At 41.1% G+C, this 27360-nt stretch overlaps 3 protein-coding genes and 1 long non-coding RNA gene across 5 annotated transcripts; 1 reads left to right on the top strand and 3 right to left on the bottom strand.

Annotated features, from left to right (window-relative positions):
• Positions 1-693: 693 nt before the first annotated feature.
• Positions 694-3286, bottom strand: LOC309815358. Its single transcript, XR_014295846.1, has 3 exons — positions 2905-3286; positions 2543-2653; positions 694-765 (listed from the first exon to the last, which is right to left on the bottom strand). It is a non-coding gene; the product is annotated as an uncharacterized lncRNA (long non-coding RNA).
• A 148-nt stretch (positions 3287-3434) lies between these two features.
• Positions 3435-7286, bottom strand: LOC309812588 (centrin-4-like). The gene is given in 7 exon segments (XM_082636430.1): positions 3435-3961; positions 4163-4300; positions 4911-4987; positions 4990-5038; positions 5434-5523; positions 5525-5550; positions 6238-7286. Coding segments are annotated over 7 exon segments (591 nt in total). The 5' UTR covers positions 6359-7286; the 3' UTR covers positions 3435-3871.
• Positions 7287-7443: 157 nt separating this feature from the next.
• Positions 7444-20414, top strand: BBS12 (Bardet-Biedl syndrome 12). Of its 2 annotated transcripts, XM_082645782.1 has the most exons (4): positions 7444-7572; positions 14936-15002; positions 17579-18489; positions 18595-20414. In XM_082645782.1, the coding sequence occupies exons 3-4, from the start codon at positions 17589-17591 to the stop codon at positions 19728-19730; spliced, it is 2037 nt and encodes a 678-aa protein (XP_082501908.1). In that variant the 5' UTR covers positions 7444-7572; positions 14936-15002; positions 17579-17588; the 3' UTR covers positions 19731-20414. The 2 variants fall into 2 exon arrangements, with proteins under 2 accessions (XP_082501908.1, XP_082501907.1); XM_082645781.1 differs by having other exon boundaries at positions 17579-20413.
• A 91-nt stretch (positions 20415-20505) lies between these two features.
• On the bottom strand, positions 20506-24086 carry LOC309817474 (A-kinase anchor protein 10, mitochondrial-like). Its single transcript, XM_082645802.1, is given in 2 exon segments — positions 20506-23026; positions 23030-24086. Coding segments are annotated over 2 exon segments (1968 nt in total). The 5' UTR covers positions 23789-24086; the 3' UTR covers positions 20506-21817.
• Positions 24087-27360: the final 3274 nt, after the last annotated feature.

The raw sequence follows: 27360 nt of genomic DNA, 5'->3' as shown, positions 1-27360 counted from the left end.
CAAGGGCAAGGATACCAGGAAACTGGGATCACTAAGAGCCACTTCAGAAAATTGCCTACCACATGAACTACCAGCCAACTTAGAGACAATAAGATCCACATCTAATTCATTGTATCCTTCACACCCCCCCACCTAGCAGACAATCTAAAAACTTTGATGATGATTAGTGATTGAAATGATTTTCCTTTTAGTAAGCATTATTCTAATTTTGACCACCTTTATGCCTTTATGACAGCTTCTTAAATTGTCCACATACTGCTGGATTTGATCTTGCTCACAGGAGAGGAAGGAAAATGTAGAAAACTAGGTAAGTTTGAACTTGTTCTGGGATAAAAGTAAGTGAATTCTAAGATCTTTGGCTAAAATGATTCAAGCCTTTTAAGTCTTATCATCTTACATTATCTGCCTTTATTTGACTGTGAAACCATAAAATAGTCATAATTTTCAATTTTTTCTTTTTTTACAAAATTTATAAATCTCAGAAAGTATTTTTTAAATAAATTTATTTATTTTATTTATTTATTTTTGGCTGCATTGTGTCTTTGTTGCTCTGCGCGGGCTTTCTCTAGTTGTGGTGAGCAGGGGCTACTCTTCATTGTGGTGCACGGGCTTCTCCTTGTGGTGGCTTCTCTTGTTGCAAAGCACAGGCTCTAGGCGTGCAGGCTTCAGAAGTTGTGGCACACAGGCTCAGTAGTTGTGGTGCACAGGCTTAGTTGCTCCGCGGCATGTGGGATCTTCCCAGACCAGGGCTCGAACCCACGTCCCCTGCATTGGCAGGCAGATTCTTAACCACTGTGCCACCAGGGAAGCCCTCAAAAAGTATTTTTAATAGGGAAACATTTTGAGATGTAAATACCCCAACAAATTTCACCTCATCTTAAGGAGTTAATTTCTGCCACAGCAGTCATAGAAGCCTGAATATGTTCCAAAATAGCTCAAGAGTTCTGGCCTGGTCCTGGATTTTCCTCTTCTAGCAATATTCCCAGGGCCATTTTTAGAGTTTGAGGCATTTTAGTTGGGTTCAGTCAAATATAAAGCAAACTCAAACAGATCTAATGCTTATAAAACTCTCCCTTACTCCAGCATTGGATTAAATCCAGATCATCTCATCTAAAAAGTAAAGATGATTATTTTTCAATTGGAAAATTCAATGGCATGATAAATAATCACCTTGTCCCCCACTTTTTAACTCTCAGAATTAGACTACAGTCTCGTAGGACAAATACAGTTATTGTGAGAATAAATACTGATAAAAGACACATCATTGCCATCTCACTGTTACAATAGTTTGAACATCTATAGAAATAATCTCATGAAGTAAACTTTTTAAAATTTAAAAACTGATCCATAATTAAAATCAAAAGACAAACAACAAACAGGAAAATACATGCAACACATATGACAAGATTAATTTCCTTTGTATATAAAGAGCTCCTAGAAATCAATAATTTTTTTTAAAATCCACCAGAAAAATAGGCAAAGGACACAGATAGACAATACACAGAAAGGAAAAAAATAGATCCTAAATATGAAAATATACTCAATGCCTCTCATAATAGAATTGAACATTTAAACCACAATGAGATATGACTTGCAACTTGTTACATTGGCAGAAATCAAAAAGTTTGGTAATACTTTATCAAAAAATGGGCATTTTCATATACTATTAAGAATGCAACTTGGCAAACATATTTTTAGAAGACAATATCTATCAAAATAAAAAATGTTTAAATTAAAATGCATATAGCTTTTGACTCAACTATCTCACTTGTAAGAATTAATTCTACAGATATACTTACATCTATACAGAGACATATGTATAAGGATATTAAAGATTAGAAATAAAGAAAATGTCCACCAATAGAAGACTATTAAATAAAATATAATCTTTACAATGGGATATTATATAGCCATTAGAATGAGTCATTTGATTTGCATTGCTCTGGAACTATCACTAAAATATATTAAGTGAAAAAATTAATATATAAAAATTAATAATGTATATAGTATGCTATCATTTGTGGTAAAAAATCTATTCTTTATTCATGTGCATAGGTATATGCACCCTCTGCAATGATCCATAAGAAACTGGTAAAAATAATTATCTCTGAGGAGACCTGGGGCTGAATGGTAAGGAGACTTATTTAGAACTCTTTGAACTTGTTCATGTGTATTTTTAAGTGTATTACCCACTTAAAAATATAAATCTTTTAACAACTTAAAGGCCATAATTTTCACATATGAAGCATGTTTAGTAGGTATATTGTTCTTTAGTCTAGAGGAAATGCTACATAATTAGGAATTAAAAATACTGTGAAGCACTTAAGAACATTCATTAGCATATGCCAACCTAGCTTAAATCAAATAAAAACCTCTCTTGTGTTGACAAAACAAAAAACTTTAGTCTTCATTTCAGTTGAGCTAAAAATAAATTAGGTGGGGCAATTAAAGTAACATTTTCTACCAGGCTTTCTTGCTCCAAAGACCATTACCATGTACTTGATTTTAGGAAGAGTTTTGTCCAACAAGTGGCATCTGTTACCTATTATCAGGAGCAGAAGCCTGAAGCACTTCTGCCCACTCACTGCATCTTGGTATCGGAGTTGCTAAGGAAAACACAGTGCAGTTAAGTACTGGCTGGAACGGTGCTTTACTAGAATAGAGAAGAGACAGAGAAAGATCAGCTTCAGTAGTGAGTGTCAGTTTCCTATAGCCAGCAGGTCCCTCCCAGAAGCCAACACTGGGCAATTGGCCAACACACACCCTTCTTGTGCAACAGAAGAACCCCGTCCTCTCCCCAAAGGGGACAGATAGGCACTGGGGTTGGCCAGGTACCATATGACACATGTACTTAAGCAGAACAAAGTAGTACACATTGAGTCTGAAATAGGGAAAGATAATTACAGACAAGGTGACAAGTCCAGCGTAAGGTATAAGGATTCCATCTCTTGGTAAGGAAGTGTTCCAGGCCCAAGGCCCATTCTTGTGCGGCCCAGCGGGGGTCAAAAGACTCCCCATAGTTTGGCTCTTTCATAAAAAACAAATTAAATTAGATTACAAGAGGGTCATAGAATTATATGAGTTAGAAAATACACACAATTATCCTGAGAGTTTTTATCCACAGGGAAGCAACATAATGAGGAGTAAGGTTGTAAGATTTAGAATCCATATTTTATCAGCTATGGGCAAATTAGCAATTTTAAAATTTAAATTCTCTGAACTTTAGTTTTCTCATATGTAGTAAGATGGAGCTAATACTACTGCTTCTAAATAGTAACTGAGGTAATATATGTAAAACCCCTAGCACCTGTCCTAGGACACAGGTATTAAATAAATGCTAACTTATTGGGTCAAACGTATGGGGAAATCTGGATGATATAAGTGCTGCTTTGAATTTCTTTATAAGAAGAAAATTAGCAAATAATGAAGTTGCCAGATAGTTTTATTTAAGGCTTTACGTATCTGAATAATTGGTTATAAAGCAAATGGTCATCATTTTTAGAGTTGCACAAAAGGAAAGTAACAGGGAAAGTAATGGCTTGCTTGTCAAATTCATTTGATGTGGGGCTGATTTCCTTAAATTAAAAAAAAAATCTAAGTCTTTGGACCCTGGGGCTCTAAAACTAGCACTTGGAATTAATACTGTTCTCAGATTCATGGTTCAAGGAAGTTACTACATTTCCTTTGTTTCTTGATGCTACAGATTTAACAACATATTGGTAGAAACATGTAACTTCTCACATGGACTAGATATCAAAAGACCAGTTTGTGTACATAAACTAAACACTGAAAATGAATACATACAGATATTATGGAACTTATAACAAATACAAACTTGTTAACAACTTTCCAGAAGGAACAAAAAACAGTATTAATAAAGAGTGGTCTTTTGCATCATTCTCAAAAATTCTTCCTCATTTATTTCTCCATCCCCATCATGATCAGCTTCATCAAGCACTTCCTGTAAAATGAAATGTAAATAGGATATGTGAAATCTATTAAAAAGGAATAATGATATAAATGAACATTCAAATACATACTCAAAACCAAATTTTATTTTAAATGTATTTATTAATACAACTAAAGAATATAAATTATAATAAATTATAATTGTATATAAGTTATATGTGAAATTATAATTATACAAATAAGTAAAATTTACCTGAAGTTCATCATCTGTCAAATTTTCCCCTAGTTCCTTAGCAACCCTCTTGATATTGTTTAGTGATATACTTCCTGTATTATCATCATCAAATAATTTGAAAGCCTTCAACATTTCTTCTTTTTCATTTTTTTCACTCTTAAAAACAGAAACAACTAAATGTCATTAGTCTTTCATTTATTTATTTGATCAGTCTGGATGTATAGGTCTTTGAGGTCTAGAACAGCAGCAGGTAGCTGAGCTCTATTTACTGCTCTGACTTTTAACAATTATTCCAATGCATTCACATCTGCCCTCAAGGTATTGAAACTCAGGGTTTATTTAAGTGGAAGAGCCACAGGGTGACAAAGAGAATCTATCTTGTATTAACCTCAGTAACTGAGATCCATTTCAGAAATGTAAAAGCTCCAAGAGAACAGGGAGGTTGTCTCATTCAATGCTCGCTAGGATAGTGCCTGACAAAAACAGGCACTCAATAAATTGTTTGCTGATTTCAAGGCTTAAAAATGCTGGCCCCGTTCTCTCTATGCAGCCATATATCCTTATTATTTCCTAATAAAAAACCTCTTCTCCACACTGGACAGTCTTCATTACTACCCTGAAAACATCTTTAATCTTGTTATTCCTATCTATCTAAATCCTACCCATCTTTAAAGACCTAGTTCCAATTCTTCCTCTGACTGCTTCAGCCAAAAATTGTAGAAGGCTACTGCTTGTATTTCATTGAAAAACAAAATCACTACTATACCATTTTTACACTTATTATGGCCAAAAAATCTTCAAAACGAATGGTGCCAATTCCTTCTTTGTCAATTTCAGCTATCTTTTTTTAATTTCTTCTTTCTTTGGTTCAAATCCTAAGGCCCACATTGCAAGCTGAAATAGAAAGCAAATAAATTATAATAGGCCACAATCTCATTCCTAGCTCTTAAACTACCTATTAATTACTAGGTTCTCTCTTTTTCACTATGGACTAGGCTTAAACATAGGAAGTCAGGTCAGCAGGCTTAGGTTCCAATCCTACTGTGCCATAGGATGTCACTGTCGCACGATGGGCTTTGGCCTACTCATTCATAAAACAAGAATAAAATGCTTAACAAGATACTGTTTTGTTAATGCAGGCCAGGCATGTACACTGCAGGGGTAGGTGTCTGCACTGAAGAGATTTTATATCAAGCTTTCAGAAGGCTACTGTTAAAGAAAGATTTAAAGATTGCAACAAACCAATGATAGTTTTTCAAATGTTTTGGAATTGTAAGTAATTTCAGAACCTTCAATTCTTTCACATCTCTGGTTTCAGACCCATCAACATTGAATAAATCAAAGCCCTCTTTAATTTCTTGCTTTTGGGTTTCATTCAATTTCTGCTGATCTTTTCTTCCATTGGCCTGAACTTGTGTGGCAGTTGTGTGCCTGTAATAAATACACATGTGGGTAAAAGATAAACTGTGTAACTGGAAAAAGTACCAGAAGCAGAAGAGTTAGTGATGAACTAATTAAATATAATAAACATATTCAAGTATCCTATTCCCTACCATATAATGAACTTCAAGAATTTCCCCCTTTCCCTTTGCTAACATTTGTGATTTTAGTTATTCATATCTTGCTGGAAAGCCTGGTTCTTTTTACACCTTAGGTTTTTCCTTCAAATTAATGACTTTTGATATGGAAAAGAGGCAAAGAAGACATGCTAGAATAGTAGATGTTATGTCAGAAAACAATTGGCCTTACTTGGTATATCTTTTTTTAATTTTATTTTATTTTTGGTTGCATTGGATCTTTGTTGCTGCGTGCAGGCTTTCTCTAGTTGTAGTGAGCGGGGGCTACTCTTCGTTGTGGTGCGTGGGCTTCTCATTGCAGTGGCTTCTCTTGCTGTGGAGCACGGGCTCTAGGCATGGGGGCTTCAGTAGTTGTGGCACGTGGGCTCAGTAGTTGTGGCTCGCAGGCTCTAGAGCGCAGGCTCAGTAGTTGTGGCACACAGGCTTATTTGCTCCGCGGCATGTGGGGTCTTCCCTGAGCAGGGCTCGAACGTGTGTCCCCTGCATTGGCAGGCAGATTCTTAACCACTGCGCCACCAGGGAAGTCCCTTATTTGGTATATCTGAACAGCAGTGTTTAAGGCATATTTACTTTCATCTCTGCCTGTATGTCTCATAATAAAATTTATTTTGTGAGACATGGTTGATTGGAACATCATTTCCTTTCCCACCTTCTCACATACTTTTCTATGTTGCAGAGACTGAGAAATGAAAAAATATATTTTCCAGGTGAAAGATTACTCCAGGGACCTGGAGAAGGATAAATGTTGGACCAATTATCAGTATCTGGGGAAGATGGAGGTCATCTTCCTGCTACTTGCCATTTTCTGCTGGCAAGCAAAGTCCCAGAGTTACTCCTGAGATTCTTCTGCAGCCTCATTTCAGTATCTTGTCTCCAGCTCTGGGTTAAGAAGCAGTGGTGGCAGAGACTCCACGTCCCGTGTATCTAGACGCCAGCTTCACATATCTTAAGACTGGTTGTGGTAGCAGCAGATTCTTGATCCCTAGACTGCAGATACACTTGTCTTCAACAGTTCCAGTGGCAGAGTTCGTAGCTCCCCCGGCCATTTTTTTCAGAGTTCTGGATGTCTTTCCTAGAGGCCCAGGCCCTCCAACGGTTTTAAAGCATCTTATTCTCTGTATTCAATTCATTTCTGGCTAGAGAGCGGTTTCTGTCTCCAACACCGTTTGTAGTAGCGGTTACTGGGGTTGAGGAAGGGAAAAAATGAACTGGAGAACTGCTCTTCTGTCTCTAGAGTTACGGACAGTGCGCTTCTATTCGGCGACGAAGGGAGGGGTTACTAATGACAGTCGAGGATCATGAAAGGAGGCGAATAATACATTTCATAAACTAAATTCCTTCCTTGTTCCGGGGAGAAACTTCAGCCACAGCCCAGCCCCAGTAAGTGGTTGCAGCTTCGCACTCACCATGTCCCCGACCGGCGCCCTCAACTGGGACCTGCGGGCTTCACCGCCCTCAGCACAGCCCGACTGTAGTCTTCACAGCCTGCTAGCCGTTGCTAAGGCCGCTCTCGCCGACCTCTCTGCGGCCCCGCCCATACAGGCTTGCCCCCCCACTGATTGACAGTCATGCCACCCAATGGGCAGAAAAGAAGGCCCTTGAGGCCATCCCCCTCTCTCTATTCTCTACCAATAGCGTAACGCTATGCCTTTCCCAGGCTACCTTTAAGCAGAACTTTCCGTTGGGTTTCTTAGCAACCAGGACTATCCGTTAGCCCAGCTGGGCCCGCGGCGCACTTGCGCAAAACGCGAACCAGAAGGGAAGGTTCTTCCCCCGGGCGTTTTGGCGTCCCAGTGCCAGGCAGAACTTCGGGGAACTGGAGCCTCCCGTAGGGATGGAGAAAAGAGCGAGGTTCGTAGCGAGGTGCTTCTACCAACTGCTAAGTCTTTGACGGAGATGTGGGGAGTTACTGTTTGCTTTTCTAACCTCTTGGGGCTGGGGGAAGGGATGAGACTCTAGAGCCTGGTGGGTCGGTGAATTGGTCCAGATTCGGTTTACCGGCCGGATTACCAGAGGCGGAGGGGACTGCCCTTACCTTGCGCCGCTAGGCATCCCTCAGCCTCGACAGTGCCTGGGCTTGGCCTTTAGCGACTTCCCTCCTCCTTGGTTCACAGCGATTCTGGCCTGGTAGGCAGCATTTCTTTTTTTTTTTTTTTTGCGGTACGCGGGCCTCTCACTGTGGTGGCCTCTCCCGTTGCGGAGCACAGGCTCCGGACGCGCAGGCTCAGTGGCCATGGCTCACGGGCCCAGCCGCTCCGCGGCATGTGGGATCTTCCCGGACCGGGGCACGAACCCGTGTCCCCTGCATCGGCAGGCGGATTCTCAACCACTGCGCCACCAGGGAAGCCCTAGGCAGCATTTCTTTACAGGAGGGGTGTGGTGTGGGCCCGGGGGCAGTGCGGGTCTTAGGATGCACATGAAGACTCCCTGCATAGGAAAGAGTTTTTACCAGTGTTGTAGCGTTTATTTGCTGGATTGGACTTTGGACCCACCCATAATCACCATCAGACTTCCACGTCCCCGACATTCTCACCCACAGCCGTTCAATTGGTTGAATCCCAAGATTTGGCCTGTTTTCCAAATATATCCAGCATAGATCCGCAGAGTCCGACACAGGTAGCCTGAAAATCCACTTGACTCAGTAACTGTCGAGATTCGATGCCCATATAACTGCTGTAAATCAAAGCAAATTCTTGGCCAAAGGGCCAGACTTGCTGGTTCTAACCAGTTCTGAATCTAGTCCGGCACCAGCTAAAGGGTGAGGGGGAAGGACTGAGGTGGTAGGAATGAAGAGGTGATAGTCTCTTAAAACTTCTAACGCTTAATCGCTTACACATCAGGGCTCTTTTTTATGCCTCCTGCAGTGCCTTCTCTAGAGTAAGTACTTTATTTTCTAAAAATCATACTGGATTCTCCAACAGTGGATTCAGGAAGAACATTAAGTTTTGCCTAGGTTTTTCCCTTTATCCCACTTATCTCCTTGAAGGTAAGGAAAGAAAAATGTGCAAAGTACATTCTTGAAGTAGTCTCCCAAGTCACTTCTCCTACTTTAGTTATATGAAACATGGCACATTTTCCAAAACCATCATCCTTTCTTGCTCACATTATATACCAGGCAGACACCCAAGCACTGTAATAATTGATTAAAAAAAAAAAACCCAAAACAAAACCTCATTAGGATTCTGGAAAATAGGTAAAGTTATTCTAATATTAGAAGTTATTTTTCTGTGTAAAGTTACCCCAGTGGAAATTAAAATGATGCAAATTCAAGATAGTTCATGAATTAAGTAAAATATTCAGTCACTTAATTATAGTATATTGATTCTTCAGGCCATTAATCTCACTGAGAAAGTTACTCTTGATTAGTTTCAAGGACATATACTTCTTCTTTACTACTAATATTAAAAGGATTTCTGAGACCAGAAATGAATAATGACCAAATATGTAGAAACAATTCTAATTTTTAGGCTCTCCTGGATCAAGTTTGATCTTATGGCAACTAAAAGGCTGCGTGGTGTGTTCACCTGCTTTTACATCATTCTGTGATTTAGGCTTTTATATGTGGGACATTAACTTCTAGTGAAAATGATTTTTCAATTATAGGCTCAGATTGAAGTTTCTAGGTCTTAGGTAGGAAGTACTCAGTCTTGAAAAATAGCTGTTACTAATCTAATTTTACTATAGAACATTAATAATATTAATCTGGAAAAATGTTAAACCTATTATCACTCTTAAATCTACTAAATTTATTTAATGCTTTCTACATATCATGTACTATACCATGTATTGGGTGGGTTTGAAAGGAACTGAGTGTAGAGTATAAAGATTAATGAAAGCAAGGAACCCACAGAGTAGTGGGGGAGATAGGCACAGACATAAATACAGTATTTTTAATTCAGGGTGCTAAGTGCTTTAGCAGATGTGTGTAGACAGTACTTTGGCAGCCCAGGAAGGAGGTGCTACTTCTCCTTGAGGCATTGGAGGAGGCTGTATCAAAAATGTGGCATTTGCCTTGGGTCATGAAAGATATATAGCATTTGCCAAGGTGAAGAAAGCATAGGATATTCAAATCAGAGTATAGTATGTGCAGAAATGAACGTAAATGCATGTTGTAGTGTGACTAGATCATTGGGTTTATAAGGAAAGGTGGAAGATGAGCCTTATAAATTAGATTGAAGTCAGATTATGGGACACCTTTACCTAGGTAAAGACTTTATTTTCTAAGATGAATAGTTGTTTTAGGCAGTGGAGTGATCCGATTAGGTTTGTGCTTTTCAAAGATAATTCTGACAACCATATGAAGGAGGAACCGTTTTGGAAGCAATTAAAGGGCCTCAACCAAGGCAGTGCCAAATAGCAAGCATGTCGACTCCAGAGGTGGTAGAACCTTAAATTTATGGTGGAGGAATACTGACAATGGCATCTGTTTAGTCTTATTTCAGTTCTGTACTTAAATGTAAGCTAATAAATGTGGTGAAAACCACATTGTCAAATAATTATTGAGTACTTGCAATGTGTCAGACAATGTTATCAACATATGGGATATGTCAGTGACTAAAACTGCCCTCCTGGGAATTACATTCCAACAGAGGGACATAGTCAATAAATAGTAAATAAATAAGTAGAGTATGTACTATTTTATAAGGTGATAATGTTGTGGGAAAAGAGAAATTAGAGCGAATAAAGGGAATCCAGAATGTAAAGGGAAAAGAGGAGTTTGCAGTGTTAAATAGGATGCTCAGGATAGGCCTCATTGAAAGGGGGAGATTTGCATAATTATATAAAGCTGTGAGACAATAGATTTCTTGGGGAAGAGCATCCCAGAAAGAGGGAAGAAGTAGAACAGAAACACAGGTAGGAAGCATGCCTTGCATGTTCCAGGAACAGAAAGGAGGCCAGAGCAGAGTGGTCAAGGGATAGAGTAGTAGAAGAGTTAGAGAGGTAACAGGGAGGAGTGCAGGTTATTAGGGCATCGTAAGGACTTTGACTTTCACTCGAGTCAAATGGGAAGGCTTTGCAGATATTTGAGCCAAGGAGTGAAAACATTTCAGTTAATTTTTTAAAGGGACTCCTGTGGCAGACAAAGGAGTAAAAGCTTTACTTTCTAAGTTGGAGGTTTTTAAGCAGTGGAGTGATATGATTAGACTGTATTGGGAATGGACTGGAGATAGGCAAACTCTTGGTTTTGTAGCTAATCATACTTGTCAGAAAATATTAATTTTTTTAAAATGCAACTCCTGAAACACATTGCATATCTTAGTGTTTGAAGCCAAGTACCTTAGACAAGACTAGACGTGATCTTAGGAAAAGAAGGCTATTTCTGATGTCAAAAATCTCAGTCAAGTAGTCTGATTCTGCTCTTCTATGACACACTTAAAAAGTTAAAGGAACATTAAGGTGGCAAATAAAGTTGTTAGGGATCCCAGTAATGAAACGGAGAGCTGTTTGTGGAAAACACTGGTGCTGGCGTATAGCAGACAAGAATCAGATCATGTCAGTTCAGTGCCAAGAAAAGTTGCCAGAGGTATTTTTCGTCTTTGAAATGATCTATTTCACCATTCTCTTTACGGTCTTTACCTTTTAATACTCAGTCTCTTCTAAGAGGGATTCTTGTTTGAGTTTTTATTTTATGTTAATTATAGTGAATTGTAATCTCTTCAAAATAATCATTTAGGAACTCTTCTAAACTTGGGAATGCTAAGACTGTTTTTTAAAAAAATTCACTGCTGAAACTTGGAATAGATTTTTCAAATGTTGAGACAGATCTCTTGAATATTAACTTTGCTAATCAGCTATATATGACTTTTTGCTTGTAGATTAGTTTTGTTTAATTTCATACCTTCTCTGGGAAACGTTTTTCACATAAATTAAATACAGACTAAGTTTGAAATAACCCATGACTTATTCCTTTAGCTCTAAATTCTCTATGACTTTTCCATTCATACAGTGATATGCTGTGATTTAAACATAGTATAGAAAGGAAACCATAAACAGAGACTCTGACACCTTAAAAAAATTGGACATATCCATGTTAAGTGTATAAACAAGGCTTGGAAAAAGGCTGAAAGGCTTGAAAGTGGGAATTGCAGTGGAAGATTCCACAAAAGAGAGTGTGAATTACTATCATGCTAGGTAGAGGGGCAGCCAGAAAGCGGTATTGTAATAATAACATGGGACTTTGGCATTAGACAAATGTGGGTTTTAGTTCCAACCTTTTACTTACTAGCCATGAGATTTTATATATTACTTAATTATTCTTCATTTGATACATAATTAAAATAGGTTAATTATAGTATATTTATATATATGTGTGTGTGTTAATTATGGTACAATAATAAGTTAATCATATTATTGTTGTGAGAGCTACATTGCATAATGCATGTAAACTGCTTCATACGTAGTAAGCTCCCAAAATGTGTTAGGAATGAAAAACAAAAGCAAAAGGCCAGTCTTGTCTTTTTAAATTTATCTTTTCAACAAATTATTCTGGATATCCAAGAAGGAAAAAACAACCCCTACTCCACACCATTTACAAAAATCAGCTTAAGATGAATTATAAACATAAATGTTAAAGCTAAAACAAAAAGAACAAAGTCGGAGGACTCACACTTCCTGACTTGAAAATTTACTACAAAGCTAGAGTAAAGCAGTGTGGTCCTGGCTTAAGGATGCTCATATAGACCAATGAAATAGAATTGAGAGTCCAAAAGTAAACCCATACATGTGTTGCCAATTGATTTTTGACAGAGGTGTGCCAAGACCAATCAATGGGGAAAAGAATAGTCTCTTCAATGAATGGTGCTGGGACGATTTGATATCCAAACGTAAAAGAATCAAGTTGGAATCCTACCTCATACCATATACATAAATCAACTCAAAATGTATCAGTTAACTTAATATAAGATATGAAATGGTGAAACTCTTTGAAGAAAAAATTGGGTTAAATCTTTTTAACTTTGGATTTGGCAATGTGTTCTTAGATATGACACCAAAATAGACAAATTAGACTTCATTAAAATTAAAAACTTTTATGCATCAAAGTACATTATCAAAAAAGTGAAAAATACTACCTACAAAATCAGAGAAAATATTTGCAAATCATATTTTGATAAGGTGCTGGTATCTAGAATATATAAAGAACTCTTACAATTCAACAACCAGAAGACAACCCAATTTTTAAATGGGCAAGAGATTTGAATAGATATTTCTCCAAAGAAGGTGTACAAATGGTCAAAAAGCACATGAAAAGATGTTCAACATCTTTTGAAAAACAACCACGATGAAATATCATTAACATCCACTAGGATAACTATTATTATAAAACAAAAATGCAAAAAAACAGAAGTGTTGGTGTGCGTACTGGGTTGCATAGTGTTCCCCCTCCAAAATTCATGTCCACCCAGAATCTCAGAATGTGATTTTATTTGGAAATAACTTCTTTGTCGATATAATTAGTTAAGATGAGATCATACCAGATTAGGGCATGCCCTGAATCCAATGACTGGTGTCTTTTTAAGAGGCCATGTGAAAGGGAAGCAGAGATTGGAGTTATGCTGCCAAAGCCAAGGACCTCTGGGAACAACCAGAGGCTGGAAGAAGCAGGAAGGATTCTTCCCTAGACCCTTCAGAAGGAGCATGGCCCTGCAGATACCTTGATTTCAGACTTCTAGGCTCCAGAACCATGAGATAATAAATATGTATTGCTGTAAATCACCCCATTCATGGTAATTTGGTAAAGCAGCCCTAGGAAACTAATACAGCAAGGGTGTGGAGAAATTTAAGTGCTTGTACACTGCTGGTAGGAAAGTAAAATAGTTCAGCTGCTACAGAAAAGTTTGGCAGTTCCACAGAAACTTAAACACAGAATTATCAAATGACCACTTCTACGTATGTACCCCCAAAGAATTGAAAACAGGTCCTCAAACGCTTGTAGACAAATGTTTTAGTATCACTGTTCATGATAATCTAAAAGTAGAAGCAGGGGACTTCCCTGGTGGCACAGTGGTTAAGAATCCACCTGCCAGTGCAGGAGACACAGGTTTGAGCCCTGGTCTGGGAAGATCCCACATGCTGAGGAGCAACTAAGCCCGTGCGCCACAACTACTGAGCCTGCACTCTAGAGCCCGCAAGCCAGAACTACTGAAGCCCACGCACCCAGAGCCCATGCTCCGCAACAAGAGAAGCCACTGCAGTGAGAAGCCTGCACACTGCAACGAAGAGTAGCTCCCAATCTCCACAACTAGAGAAAGCCCATGCACAGCAACAAAGACCCAACACAGCCATAAATAAATAAATAAATAAAATTTTAAAATAACAAAAGTAGAAGCAATCCAAATGTCCATAAACAAAATGATAGCTACATACATACATACATAAAAAGGAATGAAATACACATACTACAATGTGGATGAACCTCAAAAACATTATGCTAACTGAGGGGGTGGGATGAATTGGGAGATTGGGATTGACATATATACACTATTGATACTATGTATAAAATAGATAACTAATGAGAACCTACTCTATAGCACAGGGAACTCTACTCAGTCCTCTATGGTGACCTAAATGGGAAGGCAATCCAAAAAAGAGGGGATTTATGTACATGTATAGCTGATTCACTTTGCTGTACAGCAGAAACTAACACAACATTGTAAAGCAGCTATACTCCAATAAAAATTTTTTTTAAAACATTATGCTAAGTGAAAGAAACCAGATACAAAGGGTCCCATATTATATGATTCTATGAAATATCCAGAATAGGTAAATCCACAGAGACAAGAAAGCAGCTTGGTGGTTGCCAGGGGTTGGGGGGGGAGAATACAGGGAGGGACTGCTTAATGCCTACAGAGTTTTCTTTTGGGGTGATGGAAATATTTTGGAACTAGATAAAGGTAGTGGTTGTACAACACTGTGAATGTTCGAAGTGCCACTGAATTGTATACTCTAAAATAGTTAAGTTTATGTTATATGAACTTTACCTCAATTTTTTAAAAAGACTAAAACCATAAAGCTTTTAGAAGAAATATGGAATGTCCTTTGTACTCAGGGGTAGATGAAACTTTTAAAAATAGAACCCAATAACCATTAAAAAAAAGACAAAAGGACTAACAAAATAGATTGCCAGGCAGTATTTAGGGCGACTTGCAGTGTGGAGTCATGAACTTAAAATGACACCAGTCAGTGTGGTTGTGTGTGTTTTTCTGTTTATTTTCAGCTGCCCCAGGGTAAACATGGAGTAAACATGGAGAGTTGGATTTCATCAAGATTAGTGGCTTTGCAAGGTAAGATGAACCAAAAGAGAGACAAGGACTTTGAGAGTCTATGTACAAGAGAGTGATTATAATCCACAAATGGGAATTTAAACTGGGTAAGTAGAGAATTGATAATATGGGGTGGAGGACAGCAAAAATATGGTAAGATAAGAGAGCTGTAAGACAGGATGGGTCTCAGGATTGTTGGAGTCTAGAGTATAATTTGATGCTGTCTAGGGATATACCTGAGTATATCAAGAGTTTTATTTTTATTTTACAGAACTGAAAGTTTCACAAAAGAGGTTTTGAAGCTGAGTTCAAACAATTTGTTATATGTTTTCTTAGACTGTACTGGCTTTTCTCCTTAGTCCTTGAAAGCCTCTAGGAAGCTACTCTTGAGCAACAGGTGCTGTGGCTTCCTGCTGATCCTAAGGTGTATCTGGAACTGTGGAGCTCTTCAGAATCAAGGATGACTCTAGGCGTTATAGGAACAAATTTACCAGTGCTGTGGCCAGCATTAGAGGAAAAGCAAAAGCTCCGAGAGTTGTTTGCTTTTTGATATTTTGGATTTAAAAGGTTGTGGTAAAAAATATGCTTGAGGGACTTCCCTGGTGTCCAGTGGCTAAGACTCCACGCTCCCACCGCAGGGGGACCGGGTTCAATCCCTGGTCAGGGAACTAGATCCCACCTGCTGCCACGAAGATCCCACGTGCCGCAACTAAGACCTAATGCAGCCAAATAAATAAATATATTTTTAAAAAATATTAAAATATGTATATATATGTACTTGAATAATAATAAAGTCTTAGAGCTGGAAAAGAAGTGTATGTTATCTACAGTTTTAGCTGTAGTGCTTTAAGAGCCCATACCTCACAAGACAGGTTATTTTATTACAGACAGCTTTTCAATTAGAGGGTACTTTGTTAAAAAGTTCTTTCTATTGGGCTGAAGTTTTTCTCTTATAACTTCTTCCTATTAGTTTTAGATATGAATTCTGAAATATTACCTGGAAAAAGTCTAATTGCTCTCAAACTTCCTTTTTTTTTTTTTTTTTTTTTGCGGTAGGCGGGCCTCTCACTGTTGGGGCCTCTCCCGTTGCGGAGCACAGGCTCCGGACGCGCAGGCTCAGCGGCCATGGCTCACGGGCCCAGCCGCTCTGCGGCATGTGGGATCTTCCCGGACTGGGGCACGAACCCGTGTCCCCTGCATCAGCAGGTGGACTCTCAACACTGCGCCACCAGGGAAGCCCCTCGAACTTCCTTTTTTTAATTTAAATTTATTTATTTATTTATTTATTTTTGGCTGCGTTGCATCTTCATTGCTGTATGCAGGCTTTCTCTAGTTGCAGCGAGCGGGAGCTACTCTTCATTGCAGTGCGCAGGCTTCACATTGCGGTGGCTTCTCTTGTTGTGCAGCACGGGCTGTAGGCACATGGGCTTCAGTATTTGTGGTGCACACACAGGCTTAGTTGCTCCGTGGCATGTGGGATCTTCCTGGGCCAGGGCTCGAACACATGTCCCCTGCGTTGGCAGGCGGATTCTTAACCACTGTGCCACCAGGGAAGCCCACGAACTTCCTTTTAAACAGTACTTTTCCCCCCTTTATATTCTAATCAATAGCTAAATCCATCCTTTACCTCCATCCCTCTTCCACATTTCTCATCTAGATAACCATGGCCTCCAGTCTGGCACTCATCCAATCAGTTCTCTACACTGTTATCAGAGTGGTAATATATCCAAAACTCTAATAATAAATAATAATAATAATAATTTTAATATTACTTAATTTTATTTTTAATATTATTTAATATTATTTAGTTTTATATTATAAATTTATCATTGTTATTGCAAGTACTCATAAAGCACTATGTGCCAGGCACTGTTCTAAGAACTGTACTCATTTACTCCTGGTAATAACCCTATGAAGTAGATTCTGTTATTATCCTCATTTTTCAGATGTGAAAACAGGGCAAAGAAGTTAAGAAACTTTCTGAAGGCTACACAGTTAGTAAGCAGTAGAGAGAAGTTCAAACCCAGACTTCTAGATTCAGAGTACATGCTTTCAGACACTACATCAAGCTGTTTCTTCATCTCCACCCCTTAAAGCACTTGCATGTTTCCCGTTATAAGTAGTGTCAGGTTTGACGTGGCGCATACTGCCCTTCATGATCCAGCCCCTTTCCTCTTCTAACGCTTCATGTCTTACTATTCCCCACTACTTGCTTTATATTCCCGTGAAACTAAATTACTTGTATTACCCAAGTGCACTGTATTTTTGTCACATGTATGTGCATTTACTACTACCTCCTTCAACTTGCTAATTATTTTTTCAAATTATTCTTCAAGACTCATTTCGGACATTGTGTTCTTCTGGAAATATTGCCTGTTGCCTGCATGATCCACTTCCCCTGTTGGGTGAAGTGTTCCTCCTCCACACACCCATACCCTTATCATTAATATCATTATAATGCTGTATCATTGCACTGACCATATTTAATGGAAACTACATATATCAGAAACTCCTCAAAGGCAGGGACTGTATCTTACTTTTCTTTTATAACCATGAATTGCACTGAATAAAGTTCCAAGTTTTAATTTTATTTGCAGATGATGATTCATGGTGATGGCTTGCAGGGTCATAAACAAAAGAAGGCACATGGGACTTCAACAGCTTTCATCGTTTGCAGAAACAGGAAGAACTTTCCTAGGCCCAGTAAAATCATCCAAATTTATTATAGATGAAGAGTGTCATGAAAGTGTGTTAATCAGTTCAACAGTAAGGCTTCTTGAAAGTTTGGATTTAACCAGCGCAGTGGGACAACTTCTCAGTGAAGCAGTTCAAGCACAAAATAACACATACAGAACTGGAACCAGTACTCTTTTGTTTCTTGTTGGTGCGTGGAGCAGTGCTGCTGAAGAATGTCTTCATTTGGGTGTCCCCATTTCATTAATAGTGTCTGTAATGTCAGAAGGCTTGAATTCATGCATTGAAGAGGTAGTTTCCCTTCAAGTACCTATCCACAATGTATTTGACTGTATGGTTAACACAAAGACATTTTCTGGACCTGAAACATTTAGTGTCAGCGTATACCCTTTTCTCCAAATCCCTTCAGGTACTGGTTTGATACAGAAAGAGTGTGATCTCAAGGATGTTGCCTCTCAGTCCTTGGCCATTTACAGTCTTTCTGGGAGACCTGTTAAATCACCTCAGCTCTTTAGGTCTCAGGCTAAGGTTGAAGCAGATGAAAACACATCACAAACTCCTCAAACTCTGAAAAACAGTCTGCTTGCAGACACCCGCTGCAGAAAGTCAGTACTAACCCACAGTAGACATTTTAGTAGGACAGGTAATCAATGGATAAGCAAACCAGATGGAGTTCTAGAACAACTTAGTGCAGCTACTCCCAAGATTTATAGATGTGATGATTTGGTGGAGTTGGAGGTGGGTTTGAGTCACGGAGGTCAAAGCAGCATGAAGTTAGTAGACGAAGCGGTACGGCTACAATATCAGAACGCAGGTATGCAACAAGGCAGCTGTTCAATGCCATTTCTCTTTGACATTTCAAGAATCTTCACTTGCTGCTTACCGGGTTTACCTGAAACTTTTTCTTGTGTCTGTCCAGGATATATCACTGTTGTATCAATATCTAGTACTGCTCTGATCAAGGAATTGCAGAATCAGCCTATTCGGGTAGTTCTTGTTGAAGGGGATCTCACAGAGAATTATCGCCACCTGGGATTTAATAAGTCTGCAAGTATTAAAACAGTATCAGAAAGCTTGAAGGTTCAGCAAGATGGCTCAGAAGAACTGTGGACAGATCATGTGTTACAGGTATTAATCAAGTTCAATGTGAACCTTGTCCTGGCACAAGGAAATGTGTCTGAACGCTTAATCGAAAAATGCACAGACAGCAAGAGGTTGGTAATTGGATCAGTGAATGGCAGTGTAATGCAGGCTTTTGCAGAGGCTTCAGGAGCAGTGCAGGTGGCCTACATGACACAAGTGAATGAAAACTGTGTGGGCAGTGGGGTCTGTGTGACCATCTGGAGAAGCATTCCCTTCGATGCTGCAGATCGGATCAACAGAACGGCAATCATTTTAAAAACAGAAGGAATTAATTTGGTTACAGTAGTGCTGACTAGTCCAGTCACTGCCCAGATGCAAACCAAAGAAGATACCTTCTGGACTTGTGCCTATCGTCTGTATCATGCTCTAAAAGAGCAGAAGGTCTTCCTTGGAGGTGGCGCAGTTGAATTTTTGTGTCTTAGCCATCTTCAGATTCTTGCGGAGCAGTCTGTGAATAAAGGAAACCAAGGCTGTTCAGGATGGCTTCATAATACTTCCTCTTGGCTGGCCTCATCTGTGACACAGTACAGACCGACTGTGCTAAAATGCCTGGCCAATGGATGGCACAGGTACCTTTCAACTCTCCTGTATAACACTGCCAGTTACTCATCAGAATTTGAAGCTGGCACATTCATTCAACATCATCTGCAAAATGCTACAGACTCTGGCTCTCCTTCATCTTACGTCTGGAATGAATATAGTAAACTAAATGGTGGGATTTTAAATTCAGACATTTCAGATAAACTGGAACAGATTCCAAGAGTTTATGATGTTGTTACACCAAAGATTGAGGCATGGCGCCGAGCTTTGGATTTAGTACTGTCAGTTCTTCAGACAGACAGTGAAATTATCACTGGACTTGAACAAATGCAGATAAATTCGCAGGAATCAGAGGGCTTTTTATTTTTGTAGTGTTATTGGCTAAGTCTTTGGAAAATAATCTTTGGTCATGCTAATAATAAATTTTCTAGTAGCCAAGTTACAGTTTCTAAAATGCCAGCTTTTACTAAGAGAAAATAATTGATGTGTGTCAATAACTGTACAGAGTCGGAGATTTCACCCTACTTACAATTTTGTTCTCTGTTTCTATATTTTTATTCTGTAGCTGGACATGTCTCTTTTTTAAAACATTTTATTGGAGTATAATTGCTTTACATTGTTGTGTTAGTTTCTGCTGTATAAGAAAGTGAATCAGTTATACGTATACATATATCCCCATATCCCCTCCCTCTTGCATCTCCCTCCCACCCTCCCTATCCCACCCCTCTAGGTGGTCACAAAGCACAGAGCTGATCTCCCTGTGCTATGCAGCTGTTTTCCACTAGCTATCTGTTTTACATTTTGTAGTATATATATGCCAGTGCTACTCTCTCACTTCATCCCAGCTTACCCTTCCCCCTCCCCGTGTCCTCAAGTCCCTTCTCTACCTTTGTGTCTTTATTCCTGTCCTGCCCCTAGGTTTGTTACAACCTTTTTTTTTTTTTTAGATTCCATATATATGTGTTAGCATACGGTACATGTTTTTCTGACTTACTTCACTCTGTATGACAGACTCTAGGTCCATCCACCTTACTACAAATAACTCAATTTTGTTTCTTTTTTTTAAAAATATAATTCATATATATATTTTAAAATCAAACACAATTAAATAGAATATGGTTTAAGTACATGAATACTTCAGAAGAATAACAGAGGTGGTACATAGTACCAAAAACTCATACACAGCCTTTCTGCTTCTTCTGTTGATGAAACAGTGCGTGTCTATACAACCAAATATTGCAGTGGAATAAATTCTCTGTTCATTCAAGACTTTCTCAAGGACAGAGGTGATAATTATATATTCATATGTGTATATATGTATTTTTTGCCAAGTCTGAGCAAAAGCAGTAACACCTAAGAGAACGTTCTTTCCCTCCAACAGTCCGTGTGGTGAGGCAGCGCTGGCACCGCATGCATGGAGTGTGCTGGCCGACCAGGCGGCCCCGCCCATGGCAGCGAGGTCCAGACCCTGAAGCTGACCAAGTGGAAGTGCAGGGAGGGTCCTCTCGTTACCCCACAGACAGAAGAAAAAGGCCACAACCTGCACACTTCCCAGCGCAGAGCAAAGAAGAGGAGAGAGTCAGAGCTGAGTGCCTCTCTGTCCCCACACCTGCCCGCCCACCTTCTTTAAAAACTCTACAATCTGGGAATAAACATTTTGTTCAAGGAGCCACAGGGGAAAACTGGAGTGATGGCTGTTGCACATCCCTTTCCACAAGTATTCTGAGGGGAGGTGATGTCACCGGAGCCCAGAATCTCAGAGGAGCAAGTCCTACCACTTGCAGCGCAGAGGCTCGCTCTTCCGGCAGCGGGGGAGCTGGTTTTAAGAGTACTGCGTCTCAGGAGCAATTAAAACGTGAAAACCATACACTGTCACCAAAGGGGAGGACAACGTCACCAAGACTTGACCCACGGCCCGTTAGCTTCCTTCCAAATTAACGCCTCTGTGCAGACCCCGCTCCCCGGAAGAAAAGCCACCTGCTGGCACCACACCGCCTGGCTCCTGAGGGGCCGACTCACCTGCCTGTTCAGGAGACCAAGCGAAGCCCCTCTGGTACCCGCTGTCTGATGCTGTTGGGGTGGGTCACCACCAAGGGAGGTGCATCAAATACCGGCTCTACGCCTCTGTGTCTCCCATGGCATGTGGCCCCTGCCTATCCCAGTGGACTAACACTCTTCCACACGTGGGTTATTGCCATTGGAAAACTAGTCATTCTCTAGTAATGTAAACAACACCGCTCTGTCTCTACAACTTTCACTGTGTGATCACCACGTGCAGGTGTGTCTACGCGACACTCTGCCGACGGTGGAAGTCTAGGATTGTCTGCCATTCTTTCTTGGGAACAACAGTGAGAAGAAATACAGTGCGCTGTTTTCACTGGCTGTGGGGAAGAATCCAACCAAAGGAAAAAAGTTCTCCTATTTTCCAAAAGCAGATTTCCTTTATCTCAGGTCTTGAGTCATAGCTTTGTGGACTTCTCTAGCGGCTGATCGCACTGTGCCTGCTGCATAACGTCACTGACTATCATTTTAGTGATCTTCCAAGCTAGCTCTTCCTGGGCCTCATCAGTATTTCCTTGCACCCATTTCTTCATAGCTTGAGAGAACATGGATCCTTTCGATTTCTTTACATCAGGTTCAGGCTCAGATTCTCGGATGAACTGCCCCAAGTCACTAACTCTTCCAAATGTCGTCTTCCCTGCATACGTCCATTGATACAAAGATTCTGGATCCAGACTTGCAGCATCCACAATTATCGCTTCATCAAAATTTTTCAGAATTTTAACACTGGCTTTTTTCACACTAGACTGCATGGCAGAGCTGTCGGCCGCCCCGGGGTGGGAGTCCTCAGTGGGGCTAGCAGAGCCCAGAGCCGTCAGCAAGACACCTCCTCCCAGGAACTCATCTCCACGAACCGAATGGATGAGATCATTCAAATATTTATAATAAAGGTTGCTGGACAAAAAGCCAGGCAAAAATACCTTCTCCATGGTTGTCCAGGCCTGACGTAATGGAGTGGTGAAACAGTTAGGGAGTGGTCCACCTTCCCTGCAGATGTTGGATTCAATTTCCAGTCGTACAACATCATCGAATCCAAGAGGATGTGTGGCCTGGAGGGAGAAGTACTTGTCATATAAAATCATGGCGTCGTTCTGTGCCTCCTGTCCATCATACTGGCCCTTTTTGGCAGCAAGCTGAGACTGGAAGTTGTCTGCTGCCAACCAGAACTGTAGGATATTCACTGCGTCCTCTTTCTCCATGTACTCAGAGAAATAAAAGAGGACTGACTCACAGAAGAGAATGTCAGCCAGGTAAACAGTTCCACTGGTCAGCACTTCAATCTGGTATTTACAGAAATGGTGACTTCGTAGAAACTCACTAAAGTGCTCGTGCTCCATTGCGCTGAAGACTATGGACTGTGCTGAGACAAAACAGTTGGGATCCACCTGCCCATCTTCTCCACAAATCTTTGCTACGATGTCATTTCTCATGGCTTCTGTAATTGGTATTGGTTTAGCAGCATCTGGAGATATATATTTGGTAAAAGTATTTACTGCATCTTGTTCTATACTTTTCATTAATTTTCCTGATAATTCCTTTAGTAGAGAAGAGGGACTATTTCTACTGGCTACTATAAGTCTGGAGGATTCCTGGGTTTCCACGGAACCTCAATGAGGTCCAGTCCTGGCCGTTTCCAGGCGGAGAGAATGGGCACTGTCACATTCCTGGGAAAGCAGCAAGTGATTCTGAGCGTTGCTAGTTCTATTATTCAGGTCAATTCCTTCCAACTGGGCTGAGCTAGTATCCTCCAGTCTCTTGTCAAGAGAGTCGGTTACAAAAGCTGCTGTAGTTTCGTGCTTTTTAGAAGGAGAGACAGGTTCAGCCAGTGAGCTCTGCTTCACCGTGTTCAGACTGTGTGCTCTTACTCGGGACCAAGTTGTAGAGTGAAAACTTTCAGCCTCTAACCAAAACTTAACCAAATGCTCCATTCTCCGAAGTTCCATGAATTGAATGAAATAAGGGAGGACAACAGCGTCATGCAAGACTTGTTCAAGGGTCTTTGAAAGACTTGATTTGGTCTCTTGAGTCTGGTAGTCCAGACAAGATCTGCCCAGGTCACCAAAATGAGCAGCCTCCATGTGGCTGGGCTGCTTGTTAAGTGTTGCCGTCCTACTACTTGAAAAGGAGTCCATGTTGGCAGAAATGGCATTGATTGCAACGTGACTTGGTCCTGCAGCCTCCAGCAAGGCAGGATTTTTAGTGCTTTTTTGTGGGGAATGTACGGATATTGAAGCTTTAACTGACTTGACATCTGAGGTCTTCTCCTGCTCTTTGCCTTTCACTTTCCACCGGAAGAAGGACATGGCAGGGCCCGGGTTGGGGCGGAGGGCGCGGGGGGACTGGCACAGAGAGGGCCCGGCTCCCCTCATTCAGCAACTGGCCCGGACTTCCGGGTCTGCAGCGGCCGCCACGCTAGGCCAAAAATAGACCCGTCTTCCGGGTGTGGGCCCCGCCGCCTCCTGGAGACGTGCCGGTAGCTCCCGCCGCCATGTTAACAACAAGCCGCCCGCCCGGAGTTCCGGTCCTTCCCCACACGGGGCTTCACGGGAGGCCCAGTTTTGTTTCTTTTTATGGCTGAGTAATATACCATTGTATATATGTGCCACATCTTCTTTACCCATTCATCCGTTGATGGACACTTAGGTTGCTTCCATGTCTCGGCTACAGTAAATAGAGCTGCAATGAACATTGTGGTACATGACTCTTTTGGAATTATGGTTTTCTCAGGGTATATGCCCAGTAGTGGGAGTGCTGTTCACCCTACTTATAATTTAACAGGTTAGCCTGTTGCTGTTTCATGGGATGCTACAGAATACACAAGATGCTTGGATTAGAGGCAAAGGGCTTTTATTATTCACAGGAAAAGCAGTAGCCAGAGCTTCGGGTTGGTTTGCATCAGTTCCCCAGTTCTCTAAGTCCCACGAAAGCAACACAGAGGGCCACTGATGGCAGCCTGCACATGCAGTGTGTTGTGTTATGGAAGAGGAACACTGGGGGTAGCCACTGCTTTTACAGTAAGCAGAAACAATCCTGTTCTTTGTCCAAGGGCAGTTGCTACCTCATGCCTCAAGGCTGCTCAATGTAAACACAGCCTGAGACATGGACTGGGTAAAGATAGGCCTGGCATCCTGAGAAAGTATGCAGCGTCACTCAGAGCCATAGTGAATAGCCTCCTCCAAAAATTCACTCTTCAACCTGATACGTTCTTGGCCAGACTTGGCCAGTTCTTGGCCAGTATGCCACTCTGTCGGCTACTCTGATTAATCTGGCAAACAGGTTGCTTAGTCAGTACCAAATCTATTCAATTGGTCTCACATACCAACTAAATCAAGGCTCCTAAAACAGACTCTGAGGAGCAGGGTGAAGCCAGGCTGCAGTACTGACCGCACTCATGTTCCCAAGGGCCTTGAATGTAGTCAAATGTAAGTTCCAAGGGAGGGCCAGTAGGTCTTCTTATTAGCCAGACTGTAGCCTAAGACCAATTTGTTATCCATTATGAACCACGCAAGGGAGCTTTGACTGTCTTACCTGTCTTTGGTGTCATTACCAAAAATTACAGGAGGCAATAGATGGGCCAAAAGGCAACTCCCATCGCTAGTGGAGATTTGTAGCCCATTTTCCCCACATACAAGCACATAACCCCAGTAGGCCCAGGTTACTATATATCAGGATTTCTTGTTAAACCTGAATTGAATCACCATTATATAAATTTGATTAAGTCACATAGGTAGTGTTACCCAGTAGTTTCAGCCTCAATTGCCATGCATGGCAAAATCCAAGCCCACTCAGGCATTAAGAGAAGCATATGATCAGTCAGATTGAAACAAGGTTGTCCTGGTTCCTGTGTTTTGTAAGTGTTCTTAACTGGGAGATGCCATTGATGACATCATGTCCTGCCTCCTGTACCAAATAAGAGGCTTAACAAGGAGTTGAGCCTCCTTTGTGGTGGTGGCTTGTGGTGGTCAAGGAGATATAGCATTTGCTTGTTTGACTCCCAGAGGGATGAGTGCTATGAATCTCTCCAAATGGTATCAAGGAACTTTACTTGGCAACCAGTGTTCTGAATTTTGTCCAGGTTTATCGGTCACTCCTACTGGTAGAGGTAGATAACGCCACAGTCAGGGCCATTGAGACAGGCTTCTAACCTGTCAACCACAGAACATCTATATATCACCTGTACACTGAACATCTGAGGCATCAGAACACAGAGGCACGCACACTCAATCCCAACCTGTCAATGGGTTAGGCTGGGTTAGGGCATGGTGGTGGCTGGCAGGAAGCTTGTTTCATTTCTCTACTTGTAACAATACCCTGAATGGGAGAACCTCCTCTGGCACTTTATGAGCATTTAAGTTTAATCACATAACACCTCGATGCCACTTATGTATTTTCATGATAATAGTACATTGAATTGGGCCATTGGGACCCACCCACAGGGTCACCTTTTTCCTTTACTGCAAGATTTGCTCCAGTCCTATCAGTTACCTTTAGTCACTTTTTCCCTCTGTGGAAACATGGACCAAGAAGTTTAACACGTTCACATTAGGGGCTTTAACAGTTCCAAGAGTTGGTGTTATCTCCCGGACGGGTAGCTCAGGAAGGAGCAGAGAGTGAGGGCGGCAGGCAGGGAGGTTTTGTTTTGGGGGTTGTTTTTTTGACTCTACATTTCAGTGTTGGTGCCAGCTTCTCCCCGTGCCCTTCCTAGTATCTGGAGAGCACCCAGGCTCCAGGGATCTTCCTCTCTGTCCTCCACTGACCACTGCATCTCCCCAGTGCCCTGCAGTCCTCGGTACCTTGGGCCACCCTGTGCCCAGTAGCCACGTCCCTCAGGGACTGGGTAGCATGGTCCCTTGGGCACCTGTATTTAACAGAGCTATAAAAGTTTGAGTCACTTTCTTCCCCAGAGTCCCCCCGTTACACTTGGCTTTTTCCGTACAGCAGATGACTTCAGGGTGGAGGGTGCCAGAGGTTTTAAGTGTAGAGGGAGAGAATGGCTCCATGCCAGGAAGCAACACTTTGTGTTTACTTTTGGTTTTGATCAGCTGCCCAACTTGTGCTCAACAAACTTGTATTTTTGGTCTACTCAAAGTTGTGTTTCTTCAGCCACTGGTGGTCCAGTGGTTAAGACTCCGTGCTCCCAGCGCTAGAGGTGCGGGTTTGACCCCTGGTCGAAGAACTAAGATCCCACATAAAAAAGTTGTATTTCTTCCTTGCTGACAGCATTTCTTTCAGCTCTGGGGACCCCTTGACTTGGTGGCTGCAGTTGGTTTCTTCTCAGGTTGTGCCATGGGGCACCCTGCCTTGTTGTCATGTTCACATTCTTCCTTCTCCCACCCAACGTGAGTGGGCAACAACCAAGACACCATTTGGTTGTATGACCTCTCTCTCATACTTAGTCTCCAAATGTTCATTAACAGGTAGACAGTAGGCAGCCCATAATCCCCTCCCCCTTACCCACTACTTGAGTGAAAGCATTCACTATGGAACCCATGGAATCATATCTCTTAACCCCACCCACTGGGGCTCATCTTTTCCAGAGAACCATGGCTCTCTCAAGTTAAAACTGGCAAGAACTATGCAGGGTCTGGGATTTTGCTCTGTTTACAAGCTAACAAGTTGGCCTATTAAAATTTCATGCGACACTGGCAGAAGACTCGAGACTCCTGGGTCAGAGACAAAGGACTTTATAAAAGTAACCAGAGCTTCATGTTAATTTATGTTGGTCCCCTGCACTCTCAAGTCCCTCAGGGGTGAATAAGGAGCCCATGATGAATGCCTACACACATGGTAGTTTGTGTTACAGTAGAGGAACACTGAGCTCAGGTGATTCACAACTTTTATAGTAAGCACAAGTAAGCCTATTAGTCTGGAGAAAGATATTACATCATCATTCAAGGTTGCTCACTGCAAACACAGACTTGAGAAATGGCCTGGAAAAAGA

Source organism: Mesoplodon mirus (genome assembly GCF_964341445.2).
Source record: "Mesoplodon mirus genome assembly, chromosome: 2".
Classification (NCBI taxonomy): Eukaryota; Metazoa; Chordata; class Mammalia; order Artiodactyla; family Ziphiidae; genus Mesoplodon; species Mesoplodon mirus.
Note: the sequence above shows the minus strand (reverse complement) of the source record. Positions and strands in the feature narration are given on the sequence as shown.

Bases quoted from the DNA above. Each gene is read 5' to 3' on its own strand.
- BBS12 (XM_082645781.1), top strand. From the start codon at position 17,589: ATGGTGATGGCTTGCAGGGTCATAAACAAAAGAAGGCACATGGGACTT.